This window comes from Camponotus vicinus, unplaced genomic scaffold, assembly GCF_025532165.1.
Source record: "Camponotus vicinus isolate PSW18456_S1 unplaced genomic scaffold, iyCamVici1.0 SCAF_9, whole genome shotgun sequence".
In the NCBI taxonomy this organism is placed as follows: Eukaryota; Metazoa; Arthropoda; class Insecta; order Hymenoptera; family Formicidae; genus Camponotus; species Camponotus vicinus.
The window spans coordinates 8,399,394-8,416,872 of record NW_028141981.1 but is presented as its reverse complement, the minus strand read 5'-3'; the positions used below and the strand labels follow the sequence as shown (position 1 = coordinate 8,416,872).

The 17,479-nt window shown below is 30.1% G+C and overlaps 1 protein-coding gene across 4 annotated transcripts in view; it reads right to left on the bottom strand.

Annotated features, from left to right (window-relative positions):
- The window catches only part of LOC145977348 (uncharacterized), a 169,303-nt gene that overhangs the window by 66,185 nt on the left and 85,639 nt on the right, over positions 1–17,479 (bottom strand). For all 4 annotated transcript variants that reach the window (XM_083109258.1, XM_083109257.1, XM_083109259.1 and 1 more), the window contains 2 exons: positions 13,802–13,949; positions 6,017–6,124 (listed from right to left, as the gene is read on the bottom strand). In XM_083109258.1, coding sequence (XP_082965384.1) covers positions 6,017–6,124; positions 13,802–13,949 — 256 coding nt within the window. The remainder of the gene's footprint in view (positions 1–6,016; positions 6,125–13,801; positions 13,950–17,479) is intronic.

Here is a 17,479-nt window from a genome sequence, read left to right as displayed (position 1 = left end):
AAAGACAGGATTACTAATATTTCGAATGCGATGCGAAGTACGATTTGCGCATTGTAACTTATTATTCAGGAAAAAAAAATATTTTTTATTGCGCAAAAAGATCTCATACAAAAATATACTGCTGTGGCGTGTTTTATTTTTTATATATTATTATGTATTATGTATATTTTGTATAAAATTATCATCTAAGCATAATTAATAAGTTCATATCGGTAAAAACTAAAGTTAGGAATATTGTCTTTAAAAAAATAAGGTAAGAAGTTTACGCATCATGCGATTTTCTTTACACCATAATTTTTCATATTTTATTTAAATTTATTTATTTATTTATTTATTATGAATATAATACATTTAAATTTATTACTCATATTTCTATTAAAATTAGTAATATAAATGGAAATTTTCAATGCGATAGTGATTTCACTTTTTTTCGAGAAAACTTGATTTTGAAATTTGGGTAATTAAATCTTTTGTTTGAAATTTTTTCCAATTCTCTTCAAGAAGATGAGTTTAGTAGTTATTTTATTAATTCTAAAAAATATTAAGACCAACATATCTCTATAGCGAGAGATATTGCTTTCTAGAAACAAAAATGGACTAAATAAATGCGAACGGAATAGCAAAGTTAATAAGATTTCGAATGTCATTCTCGACATTTTGATCCTCGACATCATGCAAACGCGATGCTACGATCGGGACGTTATCGGACCTGGCAAAGCATCGCGAAGCCCGAATAAACTCTCTGGCGTCGCGGCGGTTCCACGTGTCACTGAGAGAGCGTCGCTTTGTGAGCCGGTTATCGTTTATGTAACCAGTAACGAGCGTGGAGTTCGTTAGTGTAAGCGCATTTCACGCAAAAGGTTACTTTGAGCTCGCTCAACGACGGTGAGTGAAGAAGGATGAAGAAGAGACGGGGAAGAAGGGATAGGAGAAATGGTGAGGGGATGAGGTAGATCCCGAGCGCAATTACATTATGCGCCCTCCCTAATTAGCGGAATTTCCGACTTGCAACACGACGTTGTTGTGTTCGCAGCGGATAAACGAGTCTGAAGTCTAAAATAATGTTGCATAATAAAATTAAACAATACGAGCATTGCTGTTAATTAGCGGCGGATTTGGAACGGGATAGAGATTGAAATGCGTGCTGCATGGTCGGGGATTTTCAACGATTGGACTGTTGCGTCACGGCACGCACGTGCGCGACACATTACAAAATCCATCTCTGCTCTCGTTAGAATTAATGACTACATCGGGCTTTATTCTTTTAATGGAGAAGCAACGACCTAAGTGCAAATTTTATTTTCTCTCGTTGTTCTCGCGATTCAAATCGGCATTATCTGCATATTCAACACTTGTTATCGTGTAAAAACACAATAGCATTCTCGCATAACGTCCATTTGAACATTAGATTATCGTTAATTTCAACGCACATTATATGCTCCTTCACGTTGAATGTAATATCTCAAATGAACTTTATGTAAGTTTATATTCACAAACAGTTCATTAAAAATATTCATCTTATTTATTTAAATAGAATTAAAGATTAAAAGCCGTTTCCTCGAGGTCCAGAAAATAGTTTTTCAGATTTACATCTCAGATTTCAGCACCGGTAGAGCGAAAATTACAACGTCCGGCATTGCCAGCCTTGTCGGACATCACGTTCTTATACTACTTTCATATCTCTGCTGTTTGTATTTTCTTTAAAAATCGTTCTACATCTTTTAGAATTATAATAAAATTCTGACATACAGAGCAAACCGCCATATCTAAGAAATATGTTAAAAGGAAAAATAAAATAAAAGAAGAATATCAATTTACATGTACAGGTTCGCAAATATGCAATACAATAAATGTATCAAAAAGTTGTTGCAAAATATTCGCTTGAAATTATCCTAAATATACTTTTATGTGAATATATATTTCTAAATATACTTTTTTTTAAAATAAATTTTTATGCACTATATTCTAATAAAATATATAATTATAGTAAAATTTTGCTATACAAGATGTTAGTATTAATAGAATAAAGGCATTAGTATTAATTATTATAAATTTAAATCTATGCTATGTAAATATATCTTTAAGCAAATTATGATCAATTGTTATAAAAAATAATGGAATCAATTCCTAATAAAAATTTAATTACATAAGATCCTGATTTATTTTGAACACTTGATTTATTTTGAAATGAAGTACCTCACAAATAGCTTAAAAACTTCACATAAAATTTAATAAGCACAATTTATCACAGTATTTAATTTTTAGCCGATTATAACTTAAAAGTTATTGATGCCCATACAAAAAATCGCTAAAAATATAGGAATTCCTGAAGTTTTTAATATACGAATGTGTTAGATTTACGGATATTTTGGGGGTGGAGCAAGAGAGGGGTAGTTGGCTTTGAAAAAATCCGTGCAACGGGATGACTTATGCCGCATTTTCATGCGGCGTCGAGACACCTTGCGAAGAGTGAAAAAGGATCGCGCCATCATAAATCAGCACATTAATTCGTAACGAGATTAGTATAATAAATCATCGTCCACCTGGTATTTGCATATGCCGTGCATTACTCTCGTCATGTGACCCTCGTCTTCCGGATAGTCGACGTTAAACGTTGATGACGTTCGCGAAGTGAATATCACAATTAATATTAATCTGATCTTTTTTTTAGAATTTGTAGAGTATTAAACAAACTTAATGTGCGTTTAAATTTCATCGAGAATCCTACAATCTATAAATATACGAACATTTGCAAAAAGAATTAAATACGCATATTTTGAATAATATAAAACGCGAAAAATATTTTTTTTAAATTTGATAAAAATTCGAACCTAGTTGAATGACTGTTGAATTTCTAATAAAAGATAATTTTATCTTATTCACATGGTTTATCGTCTCAATAGTAAATACAGTAATAAATTACTCGAAGTTGAACTCGCTTGAATTCTCTCGAGAATCTAAAAGACGGTGGTGTTTTTCCTTTTTCCTTTTTTCAGAACACTTGAGGATACCATTCAGCGTTTTCTTCTTTTTCGCGCCACCCGATAGAAAAGATCGATTCGCTTTTCGGGAGATACAAGCAGCGTCAAAGGGTTAAAGCTTATCGCGTGGGAACTCTTTTACTCCGTTCGTTCGCAAACCCGATGGAATTAGCCATCGCTAACCACCCCCTGCCGCCATCCTTCGTCCTGAACCGCGCCAATAAGAACGACAAGCGCGCGTGCGCGTCCTTTCTTTCTTCGTTTCTCTCTCTGTTTCTCTTTACCCGTTCTCTCTCGGGATGGCAGTTTCTACGCCACGATTACCCCAGAAATCTTTCTTCGGCTAATGCAAGAACTGTGTTTCCGGCGGTTCGCCCGATGCTTCGCCTACCTTCGGGGCGGACAAGCACATATACACGCGAACGGTGCGCGCGCGCGAACGGTGACGTGCATTTACAAGTGCAACTTGCCACAGGGGAGGGGAAAGCGGGTTAGAAATAGGAGGGTGGACAGCTTTGCGCTATAATGCAGAAACGGTGAGAAATATTTGGATAAAAGTACGGATGGCTTTGAGTTGCGTACGAATCTAAAATATAGCCGATAGGAATTTTTAAATTTTGTAGAAATTTCAAGAAGTCCAAGTTCCCAAACATATCAAACTGAAATGCAAACATATCTTAACTGAAATAATTATATTTTATAGCGAATTTGTGTGCAGCGAAAACTTTTGAAGGGAAAACATTCTTCTTTGTGAGAGCGCTGCAACGTATAATTTATTCCTTTCATTTTATATTTACATATTGCATGAGTAACAAATTTCAAACTATGACAAACTCGGTTCGCTAAATTAAGAATGAGCTATAAAGAAGAAGGAATAAGGAGAGGGTATATTTGCTCAATGTAATGCGAGAAATACTTGGATAAAAGAACAGAGCTAGTGAAGGATGCCGAAAAAGTTGTATCGGTACGAGAGAGGGTAGGAAGAGAGTGTCCGGAAAAATTCGATGCTGATACGCGCATTCGATACTCGAGAGATAGCATACGGGGAACATGTAGGACATGAAGGACATGGATTACGGGAGAACGTATAGGATACGCCTCAACAATCTCACGTCCCTCGGGCGTGTTCAACAATCTCATGAGCGCTTCTCATATATGACAAATAAATGGCATGGCTATTTCGAATTTGTGCAAGAATCATAATTCTTTTTTTAAATCCATAACATAAAAACGCACACATTAATGTTTAATTAATAATAAAAAATAAAATTTTGCGTTCTTTTTCATAATTTATATTCTCTTTATTAAGTAAAAATTATTATTATTTATATATTTTTATTATTTTTTATTTAGTAAACAGAATATAAAAAATGAAAGAGAGAGAAAGAGAAAGAGAGAGAAAATGCGGTTTTATTTTTTATATTTTATTATTACTACTAAAGAATATAAATAAGAATAATTTGATATTTTTATATATATTTTATCTAATTGCATATTTAATAATACAACAAGCATCGAAAATATCAGCTTAAATCAAAATATCAATTACTCAAAAAAATTTGGGTCATTGTACAATTGTGCCATTAAAATTAATTATATTTCGTTATTAAAATCACGTTAATTATAAAGTTTTATTTATGTTTAGTAGGGAAATATGATAGGATCTTCTCTATTGAACGAAATGTAGCGTCGCTTTATAATAACCGCGTGTGTACACCGAATGTGAGAGCATTAACTCCCAGATTTTAATCCTATCGTCGACATTTGCTTATTTCACGCGTGCGATATTCAACCCTCCCTTTGTAAAACGGTCTATGCTGCATGTCGTCATAAACCAAACGATCGGCGGGATATATTCCCATAGCCTTCTAAAACCGGGTTTCCGCAATTTCTACGCGCGCGTCCTAATGCGAATGCGGTGTTTCTAATTTAATATCTTAAGAACCGGCATTTACCCACGTCAGCTATGTTGGATTAGGATGCCAGATGCGAGGGAAATACACGCGATTCTCATAATTTACATCCGCATGAATGACTTTTCATTTTAAGCAAATCTTTTTTCATTCGATAAAGCAATTTTATTTTATATCTCGTTTTACAAGCTTTGCTCTTAATATGACAATATGGAAGATTTTCAAAACCATAACTACAGTTTTCCTAATTTTAGACTTGATAAAGAATTGATAGCTTTTTAAACTTGATTTATTTAATCAAGAGATTTAGCAAATTTCATTTTATATAAAATAAATAAAAGATTGATTAAAAATCTAGACCAAATATACTTCGACTAATGGTATTGTTTTCGATATAACAATGCAATATATGCATAATAGGTAATAATAATGATATTTTAATAATATTTTTATTTTATTCTCCTCTCGCGCAAGTAGAGGAAGATAATTTGGATAAAAAAAATTGATACAATGATATATCTAAAAAAATTTATGTTAGCCGACTCACTCTTCAATATTACATTTTCAATATCTATTACGGACCTGAAGCATGCTTTTTATATTTTTGCACAAGTCATAAATATGTCTTATAGAGGATGCTTGGTGTCGTTTCGTGAACGCTAAGAGTGATACACTTTCTCCCACAAGTGTTGAATAAATGATCACGTCAAAGTGATCCTTCATATTGCCAGCATGTTACGCTTCGTTGCATATTAATGCAAATCGCTTTTTCATTCCTTGTGTTTCATTATCGCTTTACAAAGTGTCGATATATGTCAATATATCGGAAAAAAATAATACTTGTAGTCAAATAAACAATCTTTTTCGCGTATAAAAATGTATAAAAATATCATTAGACGTAAAAATCCTTTTCAAATGTGTCTCATCTTCTATAAATATTATAGAATACAATAAAATTATAAAATATATAATGATATTTATATGCAGTTTTTTACAATGTTGCAAGTTACATAAAATCTCTTTTAGCAAAGTATTTTTTAGAAATATGGTACGTGCGATCTTCTTTGTGTCTCTTAAAATAACTCTTCAAACAATATGATAAAAGAATAGAAGGTTACTCACCGAGAATCTGGCTGAGGACGGTGCGACCATCCTCACCGAGGCACGCACTGCGTGCATCAAACGGATTTGTAAACTGCACAAATGCGTAACCCTTGTGCATAGAAATACCTGAAAAATGCAAAAAGATCAATTAAACTTTATAAAATGCGTAAAATAAATAAATTCGTGTAAAAAGATATTTTATTAGTATCTTTAGATGGAATAAACATATTTTTAATATACATATAAAATACATATAAACTTTTGATTTATTTTCATTATTCAATATATACATCATGTTTTATCTATTAACTTAATATTTTAAAATTTAATATATTCGTTTGTAACCAGTACGTTTATTTAAATTATAAATAAAACAACTTAAAAACAAAAACATAAAAAAAGCACAAAATAAATTTTATAATATATACGTTCGTATAAAAAATACGACTTTATTAAAACATTTATATTTTTTATTTTAAAATAATTTAAAGCTAAAAAATATAAAGCTTATATATCTACGGTCTTTTCATAGCAGAATAAATTTTATCTAAAAAGTGTTCTATAAAACTTTCAGTAATGGAGATAATCAAATGAATCCTTTCAAATAAATAATCCTATATATGTTTTATAAAAAAGAGAGAACTGTCAAATAAAATAATTGCAATTTATAAAATGTTAAACAAATGAAAGAGAGAGAGAGAGAGAGAGAAAGACGAAAAGAAAGAGAGAGAAAAAGAAGAGAAGGAAAATTATGATTTCAGAAACATTTAAAATATTTATAAATATATTTGGAAAGAGTATCACGCATAATTGTACAACTAAAACCTTTCTCACAAGTAACTCTTTTTAACTAGAAAACTTCGCATAAACATATAAAACAAAATTTCATTAGACAAGCTTCAATTGGAAGCAAACATCTCTAAATTAAATAACGAAATTTCCAAATGATTAAATACAAGTCCAAAGAATATTAAACATTTTTGCAAACCAAATTAATAAAAACAAGAGCGCGTTGTTGCCGGTCGATTTTGTCCGCACGGCAAGTCGCATAGACGCGACCTGTAATCTGTGTATCCGTAATAACTTTTGCGTGGTTAGCAGCTGACCATGCATGGAATTCATTATGCCGAAACAAATATGTAAATCTAACCTACATGCATACGCGCACTCTCACACAGATGTGTACGCGTGTTATGCTCTGGAATGCAAATACTGTCCATGCGAATCCGCTTCGCTGCAAAGCTTGGCGCAAGGGATGTTCATAGTTTTCATCGTTGCTATTGTTATCAGCTCATTCTTCAATAGACACATCAAAAAATTGTTGAATAAAGATATTTTAAAATAAAGACATTTTCAAAATAATCGAATTTTGATTTCATACGGATCTTGGAAAAATTAACCAATGATAAATGCTAAAAATTAATAATAATAAAAATTATTAATAATAATAAAAATTAGATTATCCTTTTATTTATGTAATCTGTATCTTTCTTTTTTTCTTTTTATACATCATGACAATATTAAAAGATTGTAACAATGTTTCAAATATCTATTAACTACTTTAAATATAACAGCAATTACTACTTATTGAAAATTATTGGTCTCCCAAATATATTTTTCGAGATTTTCAGAAGAAAATCAATTTTAAGTTAATCAAAACGTCAGTTAAAACGATATGCAGTTTAATCAGATTTGTAATTTTTAAAAATTATTTTATATGAGCTTAATTATTTGGTTATTGATCTGTTTATTACCTAACTCTATTTTACATTATTCCGCATTAATATAATTCGGCTTTAAATTCTCGATTATTTCTTGAATGTATGGAAAAGATTAATTAAATTTTCATTGTCAGTTACTTCAAATATTAGTCAGAACATTATCAGAATATATTATAATCATAAATTTAATATAAATAGTCCACTAACATTTATTGATCTTTCTTATTTTATAGTTTCGTGCAAGACATATAAAGATTGAAATATAAACATAGAAGATATAAAAAAGTGTTTACAATATTCAAAAAATTAATTACCCGAAATATAATTATTTGACTTAAAAATGCTTGTACATTCTTCAATTTTCTTTTATTTCTTATGTATAATTTATTAACTATATTTGTTAATAATTATAATTCGACTTTCGATTTTATAAGTTCGGTATATAAGTTTCAACTGAGCATAACAAAATATATAATTGAAATTCTTGAAATTCTGTTTTGAACCTTTTTTATAAAAATTTATTATCCCGTTATATCATTCAAGAAAAAAAGAAATTTAATACATGCCTACATATTACTGCAAAAAAAATTTATTATAAAAATAATTTACTAAAATTATGATTTACAATTTTATCAATTTTTTATGTTTGCAAAAACATGTTACTTTTGTTTGGTTCCGAATTTGTTTCAATGTTTTCCTACTGACGTTGAAATCCTCGAATTTATCTATTCTTCGTTTTTGACAAAAGTAAATTTATCATGTATTACATAGCGATCCTGTCGATGTCTCTCGAAACATTTAGCGCTTCGGAACTCGACTCTCCGATAAAGTACTATATCATCCTCATATCTCAAAGCTTAAGCCCACCCCTCACATTTTTCGAACGGCGTATCAGTCGAAAGGAGATCGTCGTGTCGATCATATCGATCTTCGATTCTCGTAACTCGTCATCGTCGTAACGTTTATTCCAGAATTTAAATCGTTGTCTGCGCGCATGTCATACGTAAGGGGACGGCGGAGGTGTTATGTGTGCATTTGTGCACGGCGGGTGCACGAGTTCGATATCGACGCTCAAGAGATCGTTCCGCGACGAAATTTATTCTGGCCATAAAAACCGCGATAGCGAAATGCGCGACCGTAAGTGCAAGTATATGTGCGAGTACAGGATGGTTGATATGATGCCCTTCGGTCGTCATTATTTTATTTTCGAGATTGTAAATGTTATTTTTCAGACAAATTTTTTGGCATATGACAATAAATAGATTTCTTTTATACATCCCTTTTTCTTATTATATATTTGTTTTTTATACAAGAAATAATAATTTATGTTAAGCTTTTTATATTTAATTTTTATCTGTACATAGCATAAAGTTAGCTAAGCTTCAACTTTTTCAACATTTTCAAATTATATTTTGTTGTTTTCGTACATGCTATTTTCATTGTAGTGGTTAACGAATTCTATTTAGTTTTTATTAATGGAAATAAAAAATGTCTTCATGTACGAAGAAAAATTAATTTACTAAACAAAAATATTTATTTAATTTTATTTTATTAAACTACATTCACACAAATATAAGAATGTATCAGGAAATCGTTATAAAATTGTTGCAGATATCAATCGTTTTTTATGATTCTAACGGTTCTGACACTAATGGTAATATAATCAGTCGTGAGATTTTGTACAGATGCTTGAAGGGTTTCGAAAACGTTCAACTGCAAACAGAATCGATACAGAACCAACATTCGCGATGAGATCTTGAGAATGTTACAAAATCTGATATAAAGTTACAGAGAGAACTCCATTATAAAACATTGTACCAAAAGAATTCTAAGAACAGAACGCTCTTGAACAAAGAACGAGCTTTCATTTTATTTTGATTTTGTACAAGGTAAAGCCACAAGTCAAAACAAATGAGAATCATTATTGTTATTTTACCAAATTTAATATTTGTTATTTTTAAACAATAAAAAGATGGAAATACATTTTTTTAAATTTTAGAAGTGTATAATTTAAAAGAAAGAGAGAAAGAAAAAAAAGAAAGAAACAGAAAAAGAAAAAAGAGAAAAAAGCCGTTTTTTGAATATCAATAAATAATATTTTTTTAATTATTCGTATTCTAGCAATTATAAATTTCAAGGTTGAATATGTGTGAGTATATTATTGTGTTTAAGAAAAAAATAAAATATTATAAGAAACGTAATATATTCAATAAAGTGTTTCTAAAGAAAAATTCAACTCTGAATAAGTATGTATATGTATGAAAAGATTCACTCAAATGATTTTTAACTTGATATATATGTTGTGACCAAAGTTATAAACCTAAATAATTTCCAAAAAGTTTTAGCCATCATTCATTGTTTATTAAATAGTTATTAACAAATAAAAGTTCGTACAAATTACTTCGAATGTTGAATGACAATAAAAAATTCATTATTGAACATGATTGATATAGATATAATTATTCACAAACACTGGACAAAAATATTAACTTTTATACAGTGTTAAAAAAATATTAAAAAATGAAAAGTAGATGTATAAGCAAAAATTAATCCTAGAAATGATAAGATGTAGAACCTCATCTGCAACTTTTCACGCTAAGCTAGGATATCTTCTACCTTACATCGCTTGATGCTTTCAGTGTGACGAGCTCCACAATTATACGGTTCCACATGAGTTTGTTATTTTTCATGAGAAACAAGGTCTTACATTGCCTGGTGCTTTTTCTGTGAAATAGACATGTAATACATGCGAACAAAGTAAATCTCTAACATAAGTTGCAAACTCATTTTCATAAATCTTTATTTACTAATAACTTTTTAATAAATAACGAGTAACGGCTAAAAGCTTTTAAAAGTTACTCAGAATAATGACAACGTATGCCATGGTCAAGATCATTCGAGGTGAATCCTCTTATTTACATATTTATCCGATTCTGAGTTATCTAAATAAAAGTAACATCAAGACCGAACCAAGTAAAAAGTTTTAATAGAAACTACTCTCTCTCTTTCTTTCTGTTAACAGTTTTTAAAGTGAAAACTGTGAACAGTTTTATAATAAAAAAACGTACATGATTTATTTATTCTCACTTTTAGTTCCAAATAACCGAATAAATTCAATTGTGAAAAAGGCAAAGTGAAAGGCACATGTTGAAATATAAAAATGAAAATCAAAGTTTGATTTTATAAAAAGATCTGCACGAAAATAAACAAGTTCACTCTTTGTAACAATTATTTTGTATTTTTCGTAACTATGTTTTTGTAAAGGTCGTCACTCTCCAAAGTGACGACCGAGTACCTCGATAACAGCAATACTGTGTTGAGGGCCTGTTACAGTGAATTTTTCCAATGTTTTGGCATTTATATAGAACAAATATCGACTTTATATTGGAAAACTTGTCGATAGAGAGAGACACTCTAGTGTTGTTATCTGGGCATTCGACAGTACAGATTTAAATCATTCTAGCGACGATTTCTTCCAATATGCAGTTGTTATATATGATGTGCCAAAAATGCCGCTATCCTCTTCGTTTAGATTCTTTGGATAACTAACAATTGAGTTTTACTCAACAAAAAATTAGCTGATTGATTTCTTTTCATATTTGTTTTCAACATAAAACATTTCTATAATTAAAACTAAATTATGAAGTCCAAGTTTGTTAAAGTAAGATGTAATAAAATTAAATAAAGAATAAATATAAAATTTTTATTATAGAAATTAATTATAGAAGTTTTTCTACTTTTAATTTTCTCTCTTTCTCTTTCTCTCTCTCTCTCGATAAAATATTTTAATTTTTAATTTTATAAATTAATTATGTTCTGTCGAAACAACTATCGAATGATTTTTTTAAATGATCAGTTAGTATTTACATTTTCCTTGTTATAATAATTATTATAAACTATGTGTATTTTACACAAGAAATTACGAAACAAGATTATTGTAATGTGTATTTATCCCTTTCTGTTTTATTTTTTAAGATTTGTAAATCTCGTGCAAAGAAATTATGAAAATTGGAGCGATCTTTATCAGGAATCCCGTCTTTAAAGCGAATCTCAAACAGAAGTAATTTCCGAAAGCCGGTGGTCGTATACATTTTCGCGTTAAACTTTGTTTGTAAAAGAGATATTCGATTCGTAGAATTTGTAATTTATCTGCTATCGCGCGTTGCACGCGGCATCGCCTTCGTACAGGACGCGGCTTATCCTTCGTATCGGCGTCCCTCTAATCCAGCGAACGCCTTAATTCCTGCAAGGACGAAGTTGCCCTTATTGTCTTCGTCCTTTATTGAGAAAGTAAGCTGTTTATCGGCAGCTAGCAGCTCCTTGTAATTTCGACATCCGACATTTGAAATTGCGATTTTGCCGGACAGAGCGGCAGGATAACTTCCCGATGAAACCTGGCGACGCTCGACGTTGGAACGCCAATATCACCTGCGTCGACGCGAAACTAATTTCGCAGCATTCTTCATCTTTACTATATAATTTTATCTCGTTGTATCGCTGTTATGTTATTTATTGTATTATATTTGTTTTTTGCACGTTATTTATAACAATTAATTTTATTTATAACAATATTTGTAATATAATTGAATGAGAAAATCATATTCTATAATCACTTTCAGATAAATTTCATACTTTCAGATAAATTTTAAATCTTTTTACAATTTTTTTATTTAAAATTTAATTGCAAAGATATATAATGTTTTAAGAGAGAGAGGGAAAGAGAAAAATCTAGAGAATGTTTTGATAAAAAAATTCAACTCCAAAAATCTATCATTAAAATTAAAGGCATGAGATATGAAATATTCTCCCTCTATATGTCGAGTTATATATAAATGATTCACAATAAATTCAATAAAGCGATTTGTTATTATTTCGATCGTCAATCTATCATACGTGACCTCAGTCACATAGTCATTCTCGACTTATCATCGTCCATCTATCTATCATTCTAGATCACAATTGTAATTTCATTTCCCGAGTAGAGGAAAGCTCCCGCGCGGGAAAAATGATTTTCCGGGATAACAAATCCTGCGATTGCGGGGTAAACGAGGTTACGGCTTACAAAGGAAGAGAAGATAGCGGCACTCATCGTGCTCTTCCTGAAACTGGAGACCGACGGATATCCAATTCGAGCTATCGAAGGTCAAGTCGCCGTGGCACAAATTGCGTTACCGGGATCCCATTTTCCAGAAGTCCCGCTACCCCTTCTGCCATTCTTCCCGATGCAATTTTTCCGCTGGATAATAAGTTATTCGATCGCGAATTATCGAATGTTATCAGACCGCCGATTTCTCACGCGATTCGATTTATCGGGAATTTCAGAAAGAATAGAGAACAAATTCGGAAATGATCAAATGATTCTCTCGTTTCAACAATCACTTTTCATCTTTCTTATTACATCGCTATCTTATTCTTATTAATATTGCTGTCTTGCGCAAAGAAATCGATTTCATAACTTGCAGGATTAATATTCGTGTACGAAAGGATCGGAAAAAAAAAATTGCTGCCCGGTGAAATTGCCTGACCACGAAATATTTCTACGAGATTTTGTTTTAAAACGAATTAAGATGCGGATAAGATAAATGAAATCAGAAAACCTGTTTATCTAGATTCAGATTTGTTATTTATCTCGAGATATTTAATTCTAAAAATGAAATAAAAATATAAATTTTAATAACTTAATTAAAGTTTTTGCACAACAATTGAATCTTCCTTTCGTTATAGTATTTATAATATGAATTTTAGAATATATAATGATTTTCTATAACAAATTCTTCCAAACTAATACATCGTATAACATAAACTGCATTAAAAAATGTTTATAGAAAATAACTCTTGTAAAATATATTAAAGATATTTTACAAGAGTTATTTTCAACAAATATTTTTTAGCAATTCACACTTTTAGCTGCATTTTTGTGCAATCTACTTTCTAACTTTTTAGTTTTCAGCATATCTAATTAAAATATATTTTTCGGAAAGATTTTTAGGAAGCTAAAGCTTTTTAGTAGTTTAATTTTTAATCTTCTTTCAACAGGTTAAAACATTTTTACAAAAATTACAATTTTTAATAATAAACTCACCAGCCAAACGGCCGTAGCGCTGAAACATTCGCTCCACATCGGTCTTGCTGCACTGAAATGTATTCAGATTTCCGACGAAAACGCGTGAATTCACCGCCTGTGGGTCCTGCGAATTGGTTTGGTTGCCCACTTTGCTCATCTTCATCGCCTGAAATAAAGAGAAAAGAATTCAAATAGCTTTTTCTTGCTATTTTAAATAATAATAATATGTATATGTAAAAAATATAAAAGAAAGTGTCAAAATGAATGTTTTTTACAAATCCATGCAAAGGATTATTTTAAAAACCATCTTTATTTTTTAATTCAATGAAAGCGTATGTTTTAAAGAAAGTTTACTAAAACATATATATAACTATCCAGAAAATATTTGAATAGAAAGAATATTACATATCTGATAAAAGATCTCTCTCACGGGTATCTAAAATTATTAATTTAATACAGATTTATCCAATTTTTATATCAACATCATATTAATTTAAAAAAAAGAATAAATGTAGAATGGAAAGGGAAATGATAGAAAGAGGATTAATTCAATTAATCGGCGCAAGATCGATTAATTCCGCGAAAATGCCGGTTGCCGCTAACGATCTCGTTAGTTTTATGCGTTATTTCACGAAAGTAGAAAACGAACTGTTGCACAATGGAATTGCGAGGCGTTAATTAATCCACGACGCACCAATTAGCGATCACGAATATCCCTTTGACACTAGAAAACTATCTACATACTCGCATGTATCATTTGTATGATCATCGTTGTCATTACTATTTGTTATTTATTTGATTTATTTTATCAGTTATTTATTTTATCTTTTTTGCATTTTTTAGTTAGATGTACTATTTCATTAAATAACATTTAAAACAAATTCATTCATATCAAAAAATCGAGAAACAATCTCTTAAACTAAAATATTAATTGTAAGTATATATATATGTGTATATACATATGTATAAATCCATATAAATTTAATTTGTTAAATTAATAATACACATGTATGTTATATCAGTAATACACTATATCATTTTATCACACAGAACTTTAGAATAACCACGTTAAATTCGATTTATGCGAAACTGCATGAGACAGAAACAAAAGCATTATACGTTATTTAACGCGTTACTTAAAAGATTACATTACAGCATTAATATTATTGATAATAAATAATTAAAAATTTAATCAGACTTATCACGATTTGTAACATGATCTCACAAATTTTATTTAACAGTTTCTTTAATAATTCACATTATTTCCATATCACGCTTATTTTTATCGCTCGTCACACAAATCCAATTTGTAACTTTGATTACTTGAGAGAGAAAAGTTTATCAAGAGATCATCAAAAAGCTCGCATCACCGATAAACGAAGAATGGTTATCGATTTCACGGGTATATCGGAACAGCGATTGACACCGGTACGGCGCCGGTATTAAAGAGTTGTTCTCCATAAATATCGACAGTTATACGGTGGGATGGCCTAGAGTTTGGGGTAAATATTGACTTACACGTCAAAATTAGTAATCGGTGCGTCGATGGATTTAATCGACGAAAAATCGTCGTTTCGTCTCCAATTTTACGACGTAAAAAAAAGTGAGCCTAGTAATAATGATCACCAATCCAATCCATATAGGATGTTTTTAAAACATTTGGTTAAACTTAGCGATTTTCGATAACGATTTTAATGTGGAATAATTTTATAAGTTCCCAAAAAGATTCTTCTCGAATTATAGATAAATAAAAGTTATATATCGATTGTTCTGAAATTAAGTTGAAACTCTTGTTTGTTTAATTACTATAGGAAAAACGTTATTTGCATAATTAATGTGGAAAAATTAATTACTATAAGAAAAACATTACTTGTATAATTAGTATGGAAAGAATTGACAGTGCTTTGTACAAATATTGAATTTTGTTATCAAAGAAATTGGGGTTGTTTAAATTTGTAGCATGCTATAAAATTTCAATCAGCTTGGTAGTTGGCAATGATTCTCGCGGCGAATTTCTAATTACGTTCTAGTTGGGTCGGACTAGAATTTAGCTAGCATGTCGGCCGTTATTTATGGCGTGAGCCAACCTTAAGATATGCCCACTATTCGAAATATTAATTGTTCTTGCATATTTCTTACATAAATGATCAAGAAAGTATCTTCTCAAATTAACATTAAAAATTATACTCACAACTATAATATATAATAATGCATTATGTTTCTATATTTCTTCCTTTTCATTTGTAAATAATTTAAAAATAATTTATCATTCTTTTTTTATGTCACTTTACGTAGATATTTACCATGCTCTCTCTCTCTCTCTCTCTCTCTCTCTCTCTCTCTCTCTATATATATATATATATATATATATATATATATATATCTTTATTGCATATATTTAAATTATTTTAAATCATTATAAAATTGATATTATCATAGGCTAAGCTGATAATTATTATTAATATATTAAAATCAACTCATGCCTCCTGCGTTGTAAGTTTTGGGGAGGAAGAATTAAAGGGATTATCCATAATTTATGTAAGAAATGAAACAAAAGCTGCAGAAACTGTCACATAATTTCATCCTACGGACCGTCGAAGTTTGGACGTCTCGATAATTTTCTCTCTTGCGGATTTCCAAGTGGTTTCAACTTCTTCCGTTCTTTACATATCTAAAGACACCGTATTCTGCAGACATGAGATTGTAATATTAGAACTGACTATGTTTTTGAAATTCGACGATTAGAGATGAATAAAAAAAAACAAAGTTTTGAATTTTCACAGCATTACAAATTTATGTATAATCTAATGTATGTATAATCTAAATGTTATCATTCTGCCTCTTTTTTTTTAATCTGTTCGAATATTTCAATAATCGATGACACATTTGTATTTTAGATTTATTAGTTCAATTAAATCAAATGATTAAGGTCGATTGTATTCAATTCTCCATATGTTCAATGCTGTCTTGCGCTCTGTGGTTAGCGCAACGTCATTTCATATCAATAAACCATTGCTATAACAAGCTCAATAATCAAAGTTAACTCAAAAATAATAAATAATAGCTCTACATGACTCAATTATTAAAAATTAAATATCTCGAATAAATCATAAGTTAATCATACATTGAAAGTTAGTTTTACAATGTTTATAACATTGATAATCTTTTGTAGTCGTAAAATTTTACATCTTCGTCAATATTCCGTGAATTCTATATTCTCATGTATGCGAAATTGCTCGCGTCCACAACTTTCTGCATGCACGCTCTTGAATAATTAGCGCTAATTAGGAAAATTGACAAGCGGAAGATCCTACATTTCTGACGAAGGCGCAAGTAAACAATTACATACGTTTACTTTGAGCTACTCGTGGCAAGACACAAGTAAATGTGATGCGAGATGAAAGTTGTGCAAATATTTACCTTGGAAGTGAATCGAGTGAGAATGAAGAAGATACATTGAAGGAGAAAGAGAGAGAAAAACAGAGCGAGAAAAGATTGTGTATAAAAGAGATTCGAGAAATCATTTATAGAAAAGAATGCATATATACCAATTTTATCTTTCAAATAATAACAATAAATTCTAAGAAATTGCAGATAAAATATAATATTATCAATATCGCGAATAAAAATATAAATATAAATATAAGAATATAAAGAATATAAATATAAATTAAAAAAATACATATAAATGAAAAA